The following is a 20928-nucleotide window of genomic DNA, read 5'->3' on the forward strand; positions in this document are numbered from 1 at the left end:
TTCTAGGGCGACGAGAAGGGCTCCAAGTAGGGGACGCAGTTGGGGAAGAGGTGCGGGGCGCACTGCTCGGCGGTGTGCAAGGGAGGCAGAGCCCGCACCAGCCAGTTGGCCAAAGGACCCCCGGCGCTGAGCCGGGATCCCCGCCCCGCTCGCGCAGCGCAGCGCAAGCTACGCGTGGCCGGCTTGACTAGGATTCGCCCCAGGTCGGCTCCGGGGCCTCAGTTTCCCCGGTAGGCAAGCCCCGCCCTGGGCAGCCCCTGTCCCTGCAGCCGGGCCTCATGTGACTGAGGGCGGGGCGGAGGTGACAGAAAGGAGGCGGGGCCGCGAGAGAGACTGGGTGGAGGGTGGGGGAGCGCGTGCCACCTAGGGCAGGCTTTGAGCGAACCCCGTGCGGGGAGGGGCCGTTGCCCAGGAACCGTCCGAGCCGCCCGCGCGCCCGGCGCTCTCACCCCAGTGGGCCGCCCACCGCCCTAACCGGCTTCTCCTTTCCACTGGGCGCGGGAGGGGCCCTAGGAGACGCGCCGCGCGCTCCCGCGCTCCTCCGCCCTCCCGGGAGCGCGAACGCGCCCCCCGGCCGAGACTGCATATTAATAAGGGGCGGGACGGGGGCGGGACAGCGGGGGCGCGGCGACCTCGCGCCCGCGCGTGCCAGGACGCACCGCGGGGGGCGGCGCGATTGTGAGGTGGCGCTGACGCACGTTCCGGGGTTCTTAAGCGGCGAGGGCGGCGGCGGCGCCCCAGCCGGTTTCGGGAGGCGGCGGTGGCTGCCGGGAGGGGTGGCGGCGCCGCAGTCGGTGCCCCTGGCTCAGTCACGGTGTCCCTCTCTCACTGACTCCCCCTCCTTCCACCACGGCCGCGCCGCCTCAGATCTGGCGGCTTCCTAGGCGGGGCAGCGGACGGGGCGCGTCTACTCCCGCTGCCGCCGGCCTGATAAATGAGGGACTTCGGGTTTGGGGTGCTGCAGACCGCCCCGCTCCGAAGCAGCAGCCCCGGGTCCCTGTTCAGCGGCGGGGCGTACTGTCCCTACGCCGCGGGGCCCGCCGCGGCCGCCGCCCCGCTGCCCTCCGCCACGCCCTTCGGCCCGCTCTCGCCGCCGCCGCCGTTGCCTGTCACCGGCTTCTCGGAGGCCGCCTCCCCCTTCTCTATCCCCCTCGGCTGCGGCGGCGCGGGCGGCTCGGCCGCCGCCGCTTCCTCTTCCTCCCCGTTCCTGGCGCATCAGCAGACCATGCAGGATGAGCTGCTGCTGGGGCTGACACAGCAGCCGGCGCGGCCGCTCTCGGGGGCGGCGGCCGCGGAGAAACTCCCCAACCACCACCCCGGCGGCGGCACGAACGCGGGTGTGACCCACCTCCTCCCCTCCCAGGACTTCAAACCGAGTCTGCACCACCCCTCCTCCTCCTCCGCCTCCTCCTGCTGCTGCTGCCGCACCTCCTCCCCGCAGGACTTCAGTAAGCGGCAGCAGCAGCAGCTGAGCAGCCAGAAGAGGAAAGAGTTCAGCCCTCCCCACCTTCCCCACCCTCCGGACTCGAAGCCGCCGCCGCCGCCGCTCCACTGCCCCGGCCGGTTCAGCCCGCCGCCGCCGCCCAGCCCGCTACTCCAGCCGGCGCAGCTCGCCCAGCGCCAGCAGCAGCAACAGCAGCAGCAGCAGCAGTTCAGCCTCCCGCGCCCGCAGCACCTCCCGCCGCAGGACTTCGCCCCGCGGCAGCGCCCGGCCGACCTGCCCCCGCTCCCGCAGCTCCAGTCTTCGCCGCCCGCAGCCCCGCGGCGCCGCCACGGAGGCGCGGGCAGCCCTCGCAAGACCCCGGCCGCGGGTGAGGGCAGCGCCGCCGAGCCCCCCAATGCGGGCTTGGCCCCCTCGACGCCGCCGGTGAACCCCGCGCCGGGCTCGATGGAGTCCCCCAACCACCCTCTGCTCAACAGTCCCAGTAACCTCCTGCCCGGCGGGGCGCTCGGCTCGGGCGCCTTCAGCAGCCTGCAGAGCCCGGACCTTCCGCACCCAGGCGGCGGCGGCGGCGGCGGCGGCGGCGGGGGCGGGGGGCCCCCCGGAGGCGGAGGGGGAGGTGGCTCCGCGTCGCCGCCGCCGCTGCCCGGCTTCGGCACCCCCTGGTCGGTGCAGACCGCGTCGCCGCCGCCCCAGCCCCAGCCGCCGCCGCCGCCCCAGCAGCCGCCGCCGCCTCCGCCCCAGCAGCCGCCGCAGCCGCCGCAGCCCGGCTCGTCGGCCGCCACCCCGGGCGGCGGCGGCAGCAGCGGCGGCTCGCTCAGCGCCATGCCACCGCCCAGCCCCGATTCGGAGAACGGCTTCTACCCCGGGCTGCCGTCGTCCATGAACCCGGCCTTCTTCCCGAGCTTCTCGCCCGTGTCCCCGCACGGCTGCGCGGGACTCAGCGTGCCAGCGAGCGGCGGCGGCGGCGGCGGCGGCGGCTTCGGCGGCCCCTTCTCGGCGGCCGCGGTGCCCCCGCCGCCGCCGCCCGCCATGAATTTACCTCAGCAGCAGCCCCCGCCGCCCGCGGCGCCGCAGCAGCCGCAGAGCCGGAGGTCGCCCGTCAGCCCGCAGCTCCAGCAGCAGCACCAGGCGGCGGCCGCCGCCTTCCTGCAGCAGAGGAACTCCTACAACCACCACCAGGTACGGCGGGCGGCGGCCCGGCTGCGCCGCGGGGCCGGGGAGACCGCGGGCGGGGCGGCCGGAGCCCGGGCTCGGCCCGAAGTGGCCCCGGGAAGCAGCGAGGAGGGCCCCCCGCCCGAGGGATAGTGGGACGGGGCGGGCGGAACAGGGTGACGGGACTCGGGACTCCAGCCCCGGCGGGGCGGGCGGGCCCCGGCCACCGTGGGCTGAGGCTCCGGAGGCGGGTCCGCGCTGGGAGCCCCGGGCCGGGCGCCCCCTCGAACGCCCCGGCGGCGCTGGGGGCTGTGGCCAGGGCGGAATGGCGCCGGGGCCGAGGGGGCGGGCGCGTCGTGTCTCCCGGCCCTCGCAGCCGGCGCCCCCGCGATCCCGGGGCCCCCCCGGCACCCCCTGGGCTGGAGGGCCGCTGTCGGGGATCCTCGAGCCCGGGAGACGCGGCGAGGACGGGCCGGGGCCGGCGGGCTCAGGCGGCGGCCTCCGAGGAGCGGCCGTGGGAAGCGAACTTGGGGAGAAGGAGAGGGATGAGCGCAGACCGGGTGTGTGGGGAGCCCGGGACTCTTCCCCGACGTCCAGTGAGGGGACGGGCCGAAAGGCTTCTTTCTTTCGAGTTTGGCTCTTACTTGACCAGCGAGAGCTCTCGCCGCTGAGCGGTGGCCGGCCCGGCCCGGCCCGGCCAGGGGACCCGGCGTCGGGAGAGGAGCCGCCCGGCCGCGCTCCTCCCGCAGACCCTCCTCCCTGCTGGGCTCGGTCCGCTGAGCTGTCAGATGACTCTCGAAAAGAAACTGCTAGTGAGGGTTCACTTGGCTGAAACAGAGAGGCTCCAAGATTTAGTTTGTGTGCTTTTAAACGGTTGGGTAATATTTTATGGGTTTTAAACCAAAACTAGAATCTTGAAGAGAAGACTTCAGTACGTTTTTTGGTGGCCTTAACCTTCTCTTGAATTACGGGGTGTGTGTATTTTAAGTGGGTAATGTAATTATGAAATAACACCGGGCAGGGTTTTTTTAATTCATCCGGGTCCTTTCTGATTCAAGCTCTGTTGTGTTATCCCCTCAGTACAATGTTTGAGTGACCGCTGCGTTGGTTAACTGACATTGAAAGAATATTTTGTTGTTCTTGTTTGATCTAGTTAGCATTTATTATAGTGATCATTGTGTTTAAGGTCATTTTCGTGATTAAGGATTAAGAGAGAAGCTAAGTTAGACCTTAACCAGTGCTTACTTACTCATATAACTTTTTGCATTGACCAGTTAAAGTTTTCAAGGGTTAACCTTTCTAAAAGGTGAATACTATCTAAATTAACCAAAGTAGCAATAACAGTTTATTTAAATTAACCAGAATCACAGTTAACAGTTTCTGTTGAATCACTGGTTTCTCTCTGAGAAAGGAGAATGTGGCCTATAAGGCTTGAAAATATGGAATTTTAAAATAATATTCCAGTTTTTCATAATTTACATCATCTTGAGCAACTATCTTTTGTGTGTCAGGGTCTTCATTTTTTAACTGGAAATTTGCCACAGAAAGTTTTCTATGGGTATTTTTGTATTCTTAAAGCCATGGTGTGGAACATTAAAAGACCATGTACCATGATCCATATTTAACTATATTTAATTATAATCTACTTTTTGTCAAAAGATGGGTCTCACAGTGGAGTGTAAGAGGTCACACAGCTGTCATATGGAATTTTAGATCACTGGAAGAGAACTTTGAACACAATATCAGTGAGGAAAGTAAGGCCCCAAGAATGGAGTGATTTTTCCATGGTCCCTTAGCTATGCTTTTGAACTATGTGGAGGGTGAAATGGTAGTATATATTCATGATTGTATTAGCATTCAAAAATTTTAAGGAAATAGGTACTATAGACTAGGATTTTAAAAAAAAATTATCTTGTAAGAAACAGGTCTCGTTTGAAGAGTGCTGTATTTATTGACTTATAGTGACTGCATGGTCCATACTACCTTTGGCTAAATGTTAGCACAAAATTATTAAACTATAAGCTTATTGATAATACAATTGCTAGCAATTAATACTTTTAAAAAACCTACAATTATAGCCTTTTGGTGGATTTTACATTCTTTGATGACTTACCTTTTTTTGCCATAGGTTCTAGTTTGGAATATAATTTACTTTTGAAAATGAGTGAAGTCAGTGGAGACTTGTATTATTAAGATCTCTACTAGAGCATCAAAGCATATAGTTGTTTATCTTTGTACATCTCAGTGGATCCACCTATGGGTAACATTAGATAATTGCTTAACAGTTAATGGATAATTAAGTGAAATCAAAACAAAAACTCTTTAAAAGAAACTACACTAACACTTGAATAAAATATCTTGAGTTGAAAAAACAATTCCAGAAAAGACGTATTTCCTATGTCTCTATCCCAAAAGGCATTTTTAATTCGTGCAACGAAGTAACACCAAATGTTATCATTATCCACTTTTGCAGTGGTACAACTTGTTTTGGAAACCTGAAGTCTAAATATTTCACTCATCTGGTTGGGATATTTTAATTAATAAAGACCATATTTTTAGTTGTGTGCCTGGCAGAATATGGTTGCTTTAAGATCACAATGTAGGTTATATCTTGAAGGATCTTAAAGTTAATTTCAATTTAAAAATATTTATTTTTTTCTTCATATTTGTCATGTATCTGGTTCTCTCTGAAAGGAAAAAAAGTTACTGCATGTTCTATTTTAGTAATTGTCGTGAAATACCTGGTTGATCCATTATAATTTATGGTACATACACGAGAGGGTGAAAACTTACATAGCATTAAATGAATGTTTTCATATAGCAAGAGCTCAAGCCTATTACTTTTTATAAACTATTAAGATATATTCTGTTGCCCTTATATGTTTCATTTTTTTTAAGATCGTATAAATTCTTAGCTGAGGTCTAAAATTTGAATTTGAATTATAAACTCTTTAAATGCTTATAATTTAATTAGATGTGTTTTCCCCAGCCTCTTCTGAAACAATCTCCTTGGAGCAACCATCAGAGCAGTGGCTGGGGCACTGGAAGTATGTCCTGGGGAGCAATGCATGGCAGAGAGCATCGTAGAACTGGAAACATGGGAATTCCAGGAACTATGAATCAGATATCTCCATTGAAGAAACCGTTTTCTGGTAATGTCATAGCACCACCGAAATTTACTCGCTCTACTCCATCACTGACTCCAAAATCTTGGATTGAAGATAATGTGTTCAGAACAGACAACAATAGTAATACACTCTTACCCTTACAGGTAAGAATGGTATGTAAATGGCCTTATTTCTAATGTTAATCTTTCAAAATAGGAAATTGGGTGGTGGTAGTAGTATGGTAAGATTAAAAAAGGAAAAGTTCTAGTTTTTAAGCATATAATTATCAAAGAGTAAATACCTATACAGAGAAAATTGAGACTATAAGAAATTCTCTAAACACACAATAGAAAATGAGCTTCATAAAATATAGAAAAACCTGCTGAATTTCTTAAATACATATTGAAGCTTTTAATTGGCAGCTCCTTAAGAATGCCTTTATTTATTAATCTTTAATAGGCCACCAAAATGAGTTTCTCCTACAATATAGCTAAACTAAGATGTTTGTATTCGTGCATAGATTTGACTATGATCAGCTTTATGTATATTAGAATATACTTAGTACAGCTGTGATTTTGGCAAAATAATATTAGGGCTTTTTACATTGAATTAAAATTTGTCTTCACTGGTTCAGTGACTGTTTTTTTTTTAAATGTGGCCTAATAGTTTTGGTGATTAGACTTTTTTCCCAGGCCTTTTAAAAGTTTGTTGATATTATAGGTTAATGAAATTCCCTTATGGCTATTTAAAATGAGGGTTTTTTTTTTCTTAAAGCCATTATAGGACAAAATGAAGATAAAAGCTAGAACTGTGATTGTTTTTTTGTTTTCTTATCTTTTTTTGTGTGTGTGTGGGTGGGTATGGGGAAGAGAACTGCTTATTTCTGATGAAAACTTCTATGCTATTGAAGGTGAGATCTAGTTTGCAGTTGCCAGCTTGGGGCTCAGATTCACTCCAAGATAGTTGGTGCACTGCAGCCGGAACATCCAGAATAGACCAGGTAGGCTGCACAGTGTATATTTTTCAGGATTTGGGCTAGGAGTTTAGTATTTATATTATGAGTAGGATTTATGATTTACTTTCTGATTATACCTATTTAAGCATATGTCAGAGGGCGTTAAAACAATTTATTTTTTTAAAGAGTCACTTGACTTAAACTATTTAATATAAAATGCTTCATTTTCAAATTGAAAAGCAATTCATAATCATTTTATATTTCCAAAATGTAATAAATTTGTTTTTGGAAAAAGGAATTATGTACCCAAGAGCACCTGTCTTTAAACATCAGTCAAACTGAACGTTTTATCTTCTTTCAGAATTATTTGCAATTAGGGTCAAAATTGTATGTTTACTTAACATCCAACTTTACATTTCATCAATATTCTAGAGAAATTTTTGGTAAATTTTTGTCATGAAATCTGCATTTGTTTTGAGATATATTTCTTAAAAAGCCCTATCTTAGTTCAGTTTTTTCACATTTCTAAAAACTTCATGGTACAGTATTTCTTTATTCTAAATTTTATTACTGATCTTACATACTGTCTTATTCCGGATAATCAGTTTCCAATGGAAAATCCCAGAGTCAAAAAGCTGGGAGTTAGTCTTAATCAAATTACCTTCAAGCCCTTTGTGATTACAGAATGTTCTCTCTCTTCCTGCAGACTAAATTTGAATGCATACTGGGTACCAGATAATGAGAATTATTACAGGACAAATAGAAAACTCAGTCTTTACATATGAAGATTCTTTCCTACAGAGTCCGAGTTGAATGAGCATAGACTTGACATTGTGGGAGTCCACTGAATGGAGCTATGTTATCCTTAGCTAAGGCTCTTCCTTAGTTAATTTATCAACATGAGATGATTTTACAAGGACTGTATAAATAGGTTAATAATACGTTTGTAAATAGCATTTTAATCTGGAGGGTTAGCAGTAACTTCAATAATCAACCATTAGCACTTGTTTTAGACGAGCCTACCTATTTACCAAAGTAGTTCTGCCAAGATTTCCACTTAGAAATAAGTAGTTATCTCATATAATTTGTAATTTATTTTCTTGTTAATGTAAGTTAGCTATCCATCTATTTCTACTCTTTTTACCACTCTGGTTCAGTTAGGCCGTATTAGTGACGTTTTTGTAGTAGCAGTTGTATGTTGTTCAAATTGAAAACATAAATTCCTAGGAAAGGGTATGTTAGAAAAGGAAAATTATGACAATTATTTTGAAGGTGGCAAGGGACATGTTTTTAGAGAGGAAGGGACATAATTATTTGAAAAGCATGTGCAGGAAGCAGTAGAATACATATATGGGAGGTATATGTATCTATGGAGAAGGAAGAAGACAGATTAGCTGCTGTAAAGGGGAGATGGGTCAGAGGGCATATGTTGAGAAATTAGGTTATTGAAATGATACTGTCAGTTGGTGGAATGCCAGCGAGTAGATAGAAGTGATAAGGAAAGGGAAGTTTTCAAACTGGGTTCTGCAGAGGTACCCCTGAGGCTGCCACAGGATGAGGCACTCCCACTTAGAGGATCAATCAAAGCCACTCTGCTTTTACCTATTTTATAACCTAGGGTTTTAGGTAAATTCATTTTAGAAAAAAGATTTTGGTGCTTAAATATAATTTTTTTTTTTCGGAAACTGCTGAGATATTGGCATTCCCTGTGGACTCTTGAGCCAGAGGCATGATATGATGAAGCTGAAAGGAGTGATGAAAAAAAAAGATAGTGGAAAGTGAACTGAACTAGAAGGAAAGGAGATCTGAAACCTGAATCTTTTTCCTCTTCCTCTCACAATCTTTATAACGTTGGATGACACAGTTTATGTACTTTCATCTCTTTGGGTCATAGTTTCCTTATCTCTCAAAGGAGGACCCTGAACTAGGTCATGTAAGACTTTTTTAGCTAGCTCATATATTTTCTCTGATCTGTTTTGGCCATTTCTTTTCCTCCCTGCCTGCCCCCCCTTTATTTTTAGAATACGAGGGTCTTGGTTTATAGGTGGAAGGGATGGGTGAGACAGTGGAGGTGAAGTGTATGACTTCCCAACTGACCTTAAAAGCAATGTTGTTATCTTCTTTGAGGACCCTAAGGGTACTTATTTTATAAAATTTGTTCTGTGTTTCTATCTTTCCATAAAAGGTTGAGGTATTTGAAGTTGAGGTTCTTAAAAATACAGCAGCAGCTACAAACTGCAATTGGTATCTTAAACCGTTGGATAGTTCCTCACTATTTGGTGGAGTTAAAATTATAGAAAATACTTAAGCACTTAAATATTGGGGAGATTATTTTCATCTCTGATTCTTTTTCATCATATACAACATTTTAATACTAATAAATTTTAGTCAAATACATTATTTTAAAACATTTAACTTTTTATTTCCTTTAGTCTCAAATTGATTAGGCCTAAAAAATACTAAATTCTAGAACTGAAGTCTTGATTTTATACCTGGATACTTCAGGCCTTCCCTATAATTGAATTCAGTAAATGAGAAAGAAATTATTTTATAGGTTGGTTTTATTTCAGCTGTATGTAAAATTCTTCGGGTTGGCATGTCCTTAATTTAAATTAGCTATTTTTTTATGGAAAGGCTTCAAATTTAAAACTTTTTAAAAACAAATGTAAATTATTACCTACATTTCTGACTTTAAAATGAATATTAGGTATCTCTATTAATTTCTTTAAGGCTAAGAATTCCTTTTCTTTAAAATGCTGTTAGCTAATTACCCTTGCAAAAAATCATACTCAAAAGTGTGAATTCTAAATTACCTTAAAATTGAATTTTCAATTAGTTATTAAGGTTACAGTATATTTATTCATTAATACTTGAATATTTTGAATCAAAGAGTAAATATACTAGTAGCTGAGGTTGCCACTTACAAGTTTATATATGGCACATCAGTTCTCTATAAACAAAGCAATGTCATGCCTTTAAAACTATAATACACCCTGTGAAGCCTATAAGATGTGTGTTGGCCTGTTCTCTAGCTGGGGGATTATCAATATCTTCAACTCTAGATTTTTGCTTTTACAGAAGTTCTGCTTGTGATTCTTGAGCATGTCACATAAATTACTTTGAATTGAAGATATTTTCCACCAATCTTTAATATCTAGGCTACTACGAGAATGTGATAAATGATAATTGGGGATCTCTCTCAAGAAAATTTATTATTTGGAGTCTTTATGCACCTCACACAAAAAACAATATATAGTGGTAGACCAAGTTCAATTTTTCATTTAATAAAGCATTCCTTAAGTTGTGGTTCTTAAACTAGATGAGCTTGAGGGACACTGGTAGTCATCAAACTCTTATACCTGCTGAAAGTGAGAGAGAATGGGCTTGCTTCTACCTGCTTAGGTAATGGATGCTTTCTTTTTATGTTTCCTATCCTGTGTTCAGTTCTTTAATTGTGCTTGATATGTTCTTACACCATATATTTTCTACTTGGCTTTCCATTTTCTTTAATTCTAGTGGGTACTAGAATAGCTTTGGCCATTTTGCTCCTTTAAAAATTTTTTTTTAATTTTTTCTCAGACTCACTATTATAGCACTTTGTTAAAGATCAGAATAAATAAAGGAAGTTCAAGAAATGTATATTCATTATGTGTGTGGTAGTATTTTAATTATCCTTGGGATGTGTGAGGGGAAGTGCTATTCTTTGCCTTTGAGAAAGTGAAAGTCCAATTGGTTGAATAAGGGGTATCTGTGTGGAACAACTAGAGAATGATCTGAGAGTATGGGATTGAGTGCTACCTTGTATCGTGAGGCAGAGTAGCACATCATCTGCTGCTAAATCAATGGAGTGCACTAGCTGGTGGAGTCAGGAGTGTGTAATCAGTGTTTACTTAAAATTGAGGACAGTATTAGTACAGCTTTGCTTTATTTTTAAAGCAAAAATTGGAGAACTAAACACAAAAATACAACAAAAGCTGATCTTTCTATTTAGGCAGAAGAATACATGTTCAAGTATCTGGTATATCTTTAAATATGAGGCTATAAGGTTTTCCTATAATCCGTCTCCTTTTGCTTTGGGAAAATACATCATTGTCAAGTGGAGAAGGTTCTAGTTGACCACTTCTTTTGAAATAGAACAGGGTTTTGAATATATCAAAGCAAAAATATAACATCCCATAAAAAAGTTGCCTTTTAATTAAGTTTGAGTTTCTTTTGTGCTAATTTTAATATTGTTGACCTCCTTAGTTATCTTTCAGTGTTTATAATCTTTTTTCAGGTCATCCTTTTTAAGATTAGGATTACTTTATTCTTGCTGTGTTTTTCAGTCTAGAATTTCTAGTACTTTATTGTTGCTTCTATAAGTCTTTGTGGCAAATATCTGGGTTTAAGAAAATAAAAAAATATTAGAATATAAGAGATTATAGTTTTCCCACCCCTGGGTTCTAATTTTTGCCTGTTCATTGTTTGGGATTCTAATCTCAGTTTCTGAAAGCTCATTTAGTTGATTCTTTGCCAGATAGTTTTCATATTTAAAGTAGATTGGGGTAAACTTTTCCTGATAGAGATTCTTACTTTTGTGAAATATCTTGGCTGTTTTCAAATAGCCATGTAGTAGTAAATGAAAGTTACATTGCTTTGGTTTTCCATATGTATTTATGCTAATCAGTGTTGATGTGTTTATGGTTACTTTTAAATGGTTTCAGGATTTCCGTTTAGTTTTTAAACCAATGGCGGTTTGTATGAACACAAATTTTTCTAATTTCCCTATTTCAGAAGAACGCGTGAATGTTGGTTTTATAATCAAGTGTGTTTCTGGTTTTTTTTTTTTGTTCAGAAGTCGTATTTTAATACCCACACTTTATGGAATTATCTGTATTTTTTTTAACATGAACCCATAGGTTTCATTAAATCCAGAAAGTGATTTTGAGATGTCATGAGCTCTTTGCCTGCTCAAGGCTGTTTTGTGTTTGGTGCTGTAAAAATCATGTGGGATGCAGCTGATGCTTAACAAAGTATAACTAAGCTGATAGTTTTAAAGTAGCTTTTCTATTTTCTTTGTGAAAGTAGGAGTTTATTTCATGATGAAAGACTGGTATGCAAAGGAAAATAAGGCACCTTGTAAGTGGGCATCTCACTTACAAGTTGGACATAGGCATTAAAGCTAAAGCTATTAATTTTTGCAGCTTTTTTGAGTAACAGTTGTCAGAGTTGATTGTATAGTGGTCACTGATATTTACTGAATAGGTTGCTTACGTTTTTTCCCTTTATACCTTAAATATTGCCCATGGCCCATTGACAGTATATATAGAATCACTTCATTAATTTTACTGTGCTTTAAAGCAAGTAAAAAAAAAAAAAATGCTGTGTGAGAAATATCATTTGGGTGGTGTTAATAGTTACCATGAATCAAGTTCATAGGTTGACTGAAGATGGGGCATAGTCTGATTCTATTCGAAAAACATCAGCCTGGGGCCAGCCTGGTGGCATAGTGGTTAAGTTCGCATGCTCCACTTCAGTGGCCTGGGGTTCGCAGGTTCGGATCTCAGGTGCGACCTATGCACCACTCATCAAGCCATGCTGTGGCAGCATCCCATGTACAAAATAGAGCAAGATGGGCACGGATGTTAGCTCAGGGCTAATCTTTCTCAGCAAAAAGAGGAAGATTGGCAACAGATGTTAGCTCAGGGCCGATCTTCCTCACCAAATAAAACCCATGAGCCTGAGAAGATAGCCCTGTACTATAACACATTTTCTTTGCAAGAATTTAAGATAAATAGAATATAAAGTATAATATTCTCTTAGAACCTATATGATACAGCATACTGATATTTCTGAGGTTTCTTGCTTAATTATATGAACAATTTTTGTCATGACAAGTTTACATTTTTTAATTCTATTTTAAAAACAGCTTGGAATTTTTAATGTAATAGCACTTAATCTCCATTGTGTGGTCAGAAATTCAAGTTGATAGCAAGGCCGCATTAATATCTGATGCTCATCTGAGTTTAGTCAATTAACATTTGAGTACCTATTCTTTGGAGGTTCTCAGGATTTATGGTCCTTGATAATTAGCATTTAAAAATCACAGTCTTTGCCTTCACAGAGCTTAACTTAAATATTTTTGCAAAGTTTTTATGGTAGAGATGAAGTACTGTTCTTTCAACAAACATTTGAGAGCTAGCTATATTCCATAATTGGAAGGTCCCTATTTGTAATTAACTTAGAAGTTTAGTGGGAGAGGCAGGAAAATCAACAAAATTAGTTATGAGTAAAGCATAGTGGAAGCACAGAAGATGGAAATATTTGGACAGATTACTAAAATTGTATGTCATTTTTGCCCAAGGCCGGTGCTTTTCTCTAGTCCAGTTTTATTTTATTTATTATTACAGTACTTTGAGCTTTTTACTTTTCTATGATTTTTAAAGTGGACTTTAGGCGTTATTTAGTTCAATATGATTATTTTAATTTCTACAAGATGGAACAGAGCCTAAAGAGGTTTAGTAACTTACTCAAGATCAAGAAGCTGAGTGCTTGCTAAAGTGTGATCTCTTGACCAGCAGCCTCAGTATCACCTGGAAACTTGTTGGAAATACAGATTCTCACGGGCCACTCCAAACCTATTGAATCAGACTCTCTTGATGGGTCCCAGCAATCTGTGTGTTTAACAAGCCTTCCATGATTCTGAAGCATGCTCAAGTTTGAGAACCACCATTATAGCTCAGTGGTTCTCTATGCCTGCCTCACCAATCAAGGTCACTGTTCTAGTGAACCCCTGTTACTGATGGGCATGTTAACCTCAGTAAAACTAAGGAGTACCACTATAACTAATTGGTGATTAAGCTGGAATAAGAGCCTCTGGTCTAGCATTCTTTTCATCATTCAGTGTTACTTTTCCCACTTTTAAATTCCTTGACAGTAACTTGTTTAGTCTACTATACTGATTCTGGCCCCCTAGCTTTAAAAAGCTCACAACCCTAATTTAAACATCAAAGTAGAGTAAATAAATCAAGATATTCTTGGGAAAGCTTCTTCTGTTTTTCCTCAGCTTTCTAAAAGACTGGTTCTGAATCTGCTCTGGATTGTGGATACCTTTGGAAAACTGATGAAAGCCATAAATCTTTTCATCAGAAAAACAATTATGTGTACACACACGTACAGAATGTTGTATATAATCTCAGATTTCATGGTCCTTCTGGTAGCTCATGGAGCCAGATTAAGAATTGCCTAATTCTGATTTCTGTGGAGACTCTTTTTTCCCACTTTTCTGATTCTTCTCTTTTATTTTTCTGTTAATCATTTTTTGAGAGTTAAAAATGGCCTGCCTGCCCTGCCTCCCCCACATATACATACACTTGCACAAGCACACATAACACACTTAAATGGGGTGGGGGGGAGTGGTTAGCACTGTCAGATTTTGAGAAAAGACCCCCTGGTGATTTGGGGGCATGGGCCAGAGCTTGCTGTGGTAGTTCCCCGTGTATATTTGTTCAAGTAAACTGAATGTGTGTTGAGCACAATACAGTATAAATTCATGAGCGTTAAAGAATCAAATTCCTTTTAGTAAGCAAGTTGAAGGATTTAACATTCAGCAAACAAGACTTCCAAGTACACAAAAGACTTTGTTCTGAGACTTGATGAGGTAGGAAACTTCGTGAGATGAAAATGCTTTCACCCTTTCCTCCCCCACTTGCCTTTTTTGCAGAGAGGTGAGTGGGAAGGGAAGGATTAGAAGTGCAGAGACCAATATGTGATGACTTTAGAGAGCAAGATTTCACTATAAATATTCTAGGTGTGAGTCTTTGTTCTGATAATAGTATTTCATGCTTTTGATTTTTACTGTATAAGATGTTTATGCATTCATTATTGTGAAATTCTGACTACTAAGTCAAATAACATAAACGTTTGATAGATGTTTAAAGTGTGGTGCAATTATGGAATTAAGTCCTTTCCCCCAAAATATTTATTTTTCCAGTGCCAGTGTCTGTCTTCCTAGATATATGAGAAAAGTTTAGAAGTTAAATAACAACTAAAAATGCTTTGTGTGTGTATAACATTTCAGAAATCTTTATAAGTTGAGAATGATAACAATAGAAATTGAGTGTATTGCATTAATACTGCCAATGAAATAAGATTACTTTTGATATGTGATTTTGGAGATAAATGTATTAAATATATTGTCCTCCAATACAAGAGATATTGTAGCTCATGAGATCCTTAGTTATTGGTATTGTCTTGAAATGCAAACTGATTATTAATATTATGTTAATCAGATGTCCTATTTTCTGTAAGAAGATTTAGATAGTATATTTATCATTGCTTTTTGAAAAATTTGCATAGATTATATTGAGCCCTTTTTTTCCTTCTTTTCTAGGATCGTAGTAGAATGTATGACAGTTTGAATATGCACTCTTTGGAAAATTCCCTTATTGATATTATGAGAGCAGAGCATGATCCTCTTAAGGGTAGGTGACTTTTAAAAAAAATTCTTACATCATCCACCAATTTATCTGCTTATCTTACCATTTCTTATATGAAAATGTGCACTAAGTAGGACCTATGTCACCTATAAAATTCTATGTTTATTAATAAGAGCCTCTGTTTTTGTGAAATGTCATACTTTTTCCTTTGTAGCTTATTTTAGATTTATGCTGATTTATACAGAGAAAAATGTAAACCTGTGTCTCTTGACTGGTTATTTAAGAAAAAACTATTGTTTAGAGGTATTGTACAGTTTACCAGATGACAGAGAATGGATTTGAAAGTATATAATAGATCACTTTTGTAGAATTCTATCAAATATAGAAATATTAAAAATACCCTTGGAATACTTGCATTCACAATTTGCAGTGACTCCAACCTAGAATTATCCTAGGTTAACTTAACTTCCTCATTTTTCTTCTACTGTCATATCATAGGGTTTTGAAAGGGATATTTTATAGTAGTTTCTCTGAAGTAGAGAACAGCTCTTCATAAAAGTTGGGGCAAATTAGGAAAAGAATCAGCCCCACTGATCTTATAGTATCAGTCTTACTGTTAACTGTATCTGAAGCAATTTCATTAACATACTTGTTTTCTTTTGTCTCTACATTACGTTAGTAATCATTTTACATTTCTTTATGCAATATATCTCATTGCTTTTTATATTAATGGTGAAAATCTAGCAAAACTGTGTGAACTTGAGTGATGAGAGATATTAGTTATATATTGCTGCATAATAAATTATCCTAAAACTTAGCAGCTTAAAACAACAATACACATTTATTACCTCATACAGTTTCTGTGGGTCAGAAATTCAGGAGCAGTTTAACTGGTTGGTTCTGGCTCAGGATCTCTCATTGAGTCAAAACGATGAGTTACTTTGTAATCTTTCTGCGTTCTTAATTCCGTAAAGCCAAATAAGAATTCTCCTACGAGATTTAGACAAAAAACTGGAGAACTTCAGTGTTGGCAGCAAGTTGGGGCTCAGGGCTGAATTGGCTATATTGGTCAGATATCTAAACATTTTTGTTCCATTTCTGGATTTTGCTTATAATGGAGTTTCTTGTCTAATTCCTTTATTTTTGAGGAGCTTGAGAAGCTCAAGGGATCATTAGTGATTGTTGACGACATATGACCATGGTAATTCTCCACACAAAGTAATAAATACTACTTTTTTGGGTGGGATTTTTTGCTTCTAACCCAAATCCAGCTAGTTTTTTGAGTATCTGTTTATTGGGGTCTTACTCTCTTCTTTTTCACTGTTATGCTGACAGTCCCAGTGACATTTGTCTTAGATCCACTGTTTAAGAATAGAATCAAGCAGTTTATGATTAAAAAAAATTTCCCCGTGTTTATTTCCTTGTTATCTAGAAAAAAAATCGCTTAGAAATTCTAATACAAGATAAAGTCAACATAAACTGTTACCAGTGGATAATGAAAAGTTTTTCATTGTTGTTTCTCCCAGTCTTCTTTAAAAAGGCCGTTTGAAGATAATAAGAGAAAACATTCTCTGCTGGACTATTAATTGAAGGAAACCTAGAAAGAAGACTTTGAAAAATAAAATGGAAGTGGCATAGGCTAAGAGGAATTTAATAATAAAAAAAAAATCTCAAGTAAATTCAAAATTCTTTTGTTAGAAAAATTATCTTTGGCCATGGGAAGGGGAAAAACGTGCTCACCACCCGTTTAGGAATCATGGTGACAAATCTTTGTTTCTAATTGGAGTATTGTATGTTCCACATTTATTATGGCAGAGACTAAAAGAAAAGACATTTGAGAAACCTCTGCATAGAATAAAGAAATAAGATGGGTACTTCTGCAAATTGCCATCATATACCTATTTGAAATGATCTTGATACCCAAGTGCTGTCACTTAAAGATTTTTCTTCCTTTTCTTACTAGTATATCTTTCCTGCCACACTCCAATTGTTACACGTTTTCTTTGGGCTGGACTCAGTAAAATCTGCCAGAGCAAGGTTGTGGCAAATGGAAAAAACCAATCTGTGAATTTGTTTCCCCTTTTTTCCATTCTTGATCTTTAGGGCACCATCTTAGCCTCTACCCCATCTCTTCTATCTCATCTTTTCATCTTTTTCCAAAAATTCTGTCCTCTGTTTAATGCAAGGAAATTCTTTCTGTTTTCCAAAAAACAAAATAAATCTTATTTTATCCTTTTAAAATGTTTTCAAAAAACCAGCCATTTGCTTTGTCTTCCATGTAGAATCTAATGAAAAAGGAGAAGGGAATTATAGGGTAGATTTTTTTTTATGAATTTCTTGTTTCCCTTTATGTTAATGGTGAAAGATCCTAGAAAATTTCTGTGTGAATTTGAGTGATGAAAGGTTATATTAGTTATCTATTGAGGCATAACAAATGACCCCTAAATTTAGGAGCTTAAAACAATAAACATTTATTATCTCACAGTTTCTGTGGGTTAGAATTCAGGAGCAATTTAGCTGGTTGGATCTGGCTGAGTATCTTGTGAGATGGCAGTCAAGATAGTGGCTGAGGCTGCAGTCATCTGAAGGTTTGGCTGGAGTTGGAGGTTCTTTTTCAAGACGGCTCACTCATGTGGCTGACAAGTTAGTGCAGGCTGTTGGCAGGAGAGCTCAGTTCATCACCACATGGACCTCTCTCCACAAGGCTGTGAGAGTGTCCTCACAGTCTAGTTGCTGAATCCCCCCAGAGCGAATGATAAAGCTTGAGGCGAATGCCCCAGTGTCTTTCGTGACCTAGCCTCAGAAGTCTCACAGCATCATTTCCATGATATCCTGCTAGCTACATAGATCAGCCCTGCTCAACTGGGGAGGGGTCTACTCCTCAAGTGATGTGAATAGTAGGAGGGCAGGATGAGTGGAGGCCATCGTGGAGACTGGCTTCCACAGAAACGAAAGGCAGAAACTGTAAATTTTCATTCAATTCTACTTTTCTAAAGGAAAAGAGAAACTACTTAAGGTAAGAGTTAGTGTCAATAGAAAGAAAAGCAATCGTGCAGATCTCTGGAATCCAAAAAAAGTCAGTGGCAGGTTACTGACCTGACTGAGAACTAACTGTGCTAACAGAAAGACCCTCCCATTCCCACTTAAGCCCTAAATACTTCACTACAGTTTGTTTCCATTATCCCACTCCCCAGTGATTTTTACAGGTCAGTAGGGAACCTCCATTGTTTAATGTTAAGGTTTTTAGGGTCTAGCATAGCAGGTGGAAAAGGTCTTTTCTTGTTGGGGCTCTCCAGATGTGAACTGATGACAACCAAAGATGCAACTCTGAATGCACTTTAGTCCACTAAGTGAGCCTACTTTTGTACCAGACAGTGTCCAAGACCCTGGCTGAACATTGTGTGAAACAGGACATGTTCTCTGTTCTTGTGGAATGTATAACTGACTGGAAAAAGAGAGACCTTATACTTATATGTATAATATACATATGTACATATAGTATCCTAGTATAATATATGCATATCCTATAATATATACATATAACTACAGAGTGTTAGAAGTACTATGGAGGGAGATTGTAAGGTGCCTAGGGAGGTGTTAAGTGTGGGGAAGGGGTACCTAATTTAGATGTGGAGTAAAGAAAGCTGAGACCTGAAGCCTGAGCAGCCCAAAGACGGAAAAATATTGAGGGGAAAGTGTCAGCCAGACAAAGGGACCAGGGTGTATGGAGGAGCTTGTCATTTTGAGGAACTGAAAGCAGACTAGTCTTGGCATAGCTTGTTTAGGGCTGCCTGATGCTGATTGGGTGTAACACTGCCCAGCCAGCCCTGTGGAGTATGTGCTGTCGTTTGCTCTGGATCACAAACACTAACACACTGTTTTTTGCTTTCTTTAGTCTGAGTGGCGCTGACCAATCTGTTTTATTTATTCTGCAGTGGTTTCTCGCCATTAACATCCCATTTTCGGATGACTGTCTTGATTCTTGGCAAATATTTTCCTTTTCAAAGGAAGGACAAATATGAATTCTTTTAATTGTTAAAGTAAATCATGCTTTGCCGAGTGCAGTTTTGTGATTTTGCAGTTTTGTACTTGCATACCTATATTAAATAATCTGTGATCTTTTTGTGTATCTGTGGGTCAATTCATTCCCCCTTAAACAAAAGAACAAGACAGTGATTATTGTTAAGCTCTCTTGCCTCCCTGCCTCTAGCAATTTGCAAAAAAGTCTTACTGTGTAAGCATTTTTACCAAAAATTGCTTACTCCCTCCTCCAAAGCATAAGGGCAAACAAAAAAATTTAATTTCAGCTCATAAAAGTTGATTTGAAAACTATAGGAGGAAACGCAGTTTATATAACAGTTCTTGTGAGGATGGGTCTCAGTAAGTCACAATGCCTTTACCAGTGTTCCCTGAACAATTAAAGGGAATTCAGGAAAAGGGATTTAGAGCATGATTTTACACCAGCAAATGTTTACAAGTGGATGCCTTTAAAATGTTTTCTTTACTATGTGTTTTTGTATATCTAATAACATTTTTATTATTTGACTGCTAAAATATTCTCTAAGACTCCTGAAGTAAGAATTTCTACTTGTTTTAAGGAAAATAACCCCTGAGAAAATAAGGAATTACTTCTGTAAGGTGCCAAGTGGTTGTGGGTAGTACCAAATATTCTTGCCTCTTTTCTTTTCCCTCTGATTCTCTTCACTTGACCTTAATATAAGATTGAAGTACAAAGTCACAAGATAACTTGTATAAATTTCTAAAAGTCTCTGGTTGAGAACTTACATTTTAGAACATGAGAACTTTTGAGCTGGACAGAGGCTCTCAAACTCTGAGAGCATGTGTAGCATGCAGAGTTTTAGGGCATCACTCCTAGAGGCTGTCCATTGCAGGTCATGTAAAGAGCACGCTTGGAGAAACATTGGTATAGAACAAGATCAAAGAGATCTATGAAAAATCGTAAAAATTTTTATGATATTTATTAAAATATAGTAAAGCGCAAAATAAAACTAATACCAATAATATACATGCCAGAGCAGTTATGTTACTCCCCTTACACTGCCCTGGCTTAGTCTCTCTGACAGAGAGAGGGATGCATTTCTCAGAACTAATTTTACTTTTCTCTAGCCACTTGTGTTTCCCGGAGTCAAAATTTTCACAAGTACCCAAAAAAAGTGTAGATGAAAATCATGTCTATGAGAATGTCTTCAAAAAAAAGCTAATTGAGGAGAGATTGCTGTCTAAGCTTTCAATTTTTAAATAAAATATTTACCTTATTTTAAAAAGGAGTAGAGTTGTGTTTGCATATTCTTTCCCCTTCATTGATTTTTCTTTTCTTTTTCCTATAGACCACTGGCATTTTTTGATAAGAAGAAAAAAATCATTATTAACTGTGGAATGATTTTTATTTATATATGTATAGAAGCCATATACATTTTGTTAAATATATTCTGACTTTAATAGATGACCTCTGTTGTAATATATACCTGATACCTTAATACTTTACCCTCCAACTACTCAGAATTTAGTTCATCTTAAGGAAAGTACAATTTGCAAGAGTTTAACTTTTATCATCAGTGAGAATATCTGCAGATTTAAAAGGAAATTATGAAAATGTGGTTGTAAAAGTTCTTGTTTTCGAAACTTATCTGAATATGGTATCATGGATAGAGATTTTCGTTTTATTTATTTTTATTTCTTTTTAGGTAGTTGTCTTAATTAGTAACAGCATTATTAAATATGAGAACATAGTTATTTCTTCCAAGCATCTTTGAATATTTAACTAAAGGATTTAAGTTACAACAGACTGTGTTTTTTCTTTTTTAAAAACTAAAACTCATCAGACAGGAATGA

At 41.0% G+C, this 20928-nt stretch overlaps 1 protein-coding gene across 11 annotated transcripts in view; it reads left to right on the plus strand.

Annotated features, from left to right (window-relative positions):
• The first annotated feature begins 753 nt into the window (after window positions 1-753).
• The window catches only part of CPEB2 (cytoplasmic polyadenylation element binding protein 2), a 67798-nt gene continuing 47623 nt past the window's right edge, over window positions 754-20928 (plus strand). For 4 of the 11 annotated variants that reach the window (XM_087434101.1, XM_087434102.1, XM_087434103.1 and 1 more), the window contains exons 1-4: window positions 754-2623; window positions 5586-5867; window positions 6614-6703; window positions 15030-15120. In XM_087434101.1, the coding sequence (XP_087290227.1) occupies window positions 935-2623; window positions 5586-5867; window positions 6614-6703; window positions 15030-15120 (2152 nt within the window). In that variant the 5' untranslated portion in view covers window positions 754-934. Of the gene's footprint in view, window positions 2624-5585; window positions 5877-6613; window positions 6704-15029; window positions 15121-20928 lie in introns of all 11 variants that reach the window. The other 7 variants (XM_087434105.1, XM_087434108.1, XM_087434111.1 and 4 more) reach the window with 2 other exon arrangements.

This window comes from Ceratotherium simum, chromosome 8 (genome assembly GCF_057802395.1).
Source record: "Ceratotherium simum simum isolate JZ-2026a chromosome 8, ASM5780239v1, whole genome shotgun sequence".
NCBI classification, from domain to species: Eukaryota; Metazoa; Chordata; class Mammalia; order Perissodactyla; family Rhinocerotidae; genus Ceratotherium; species Ceratotherium simum.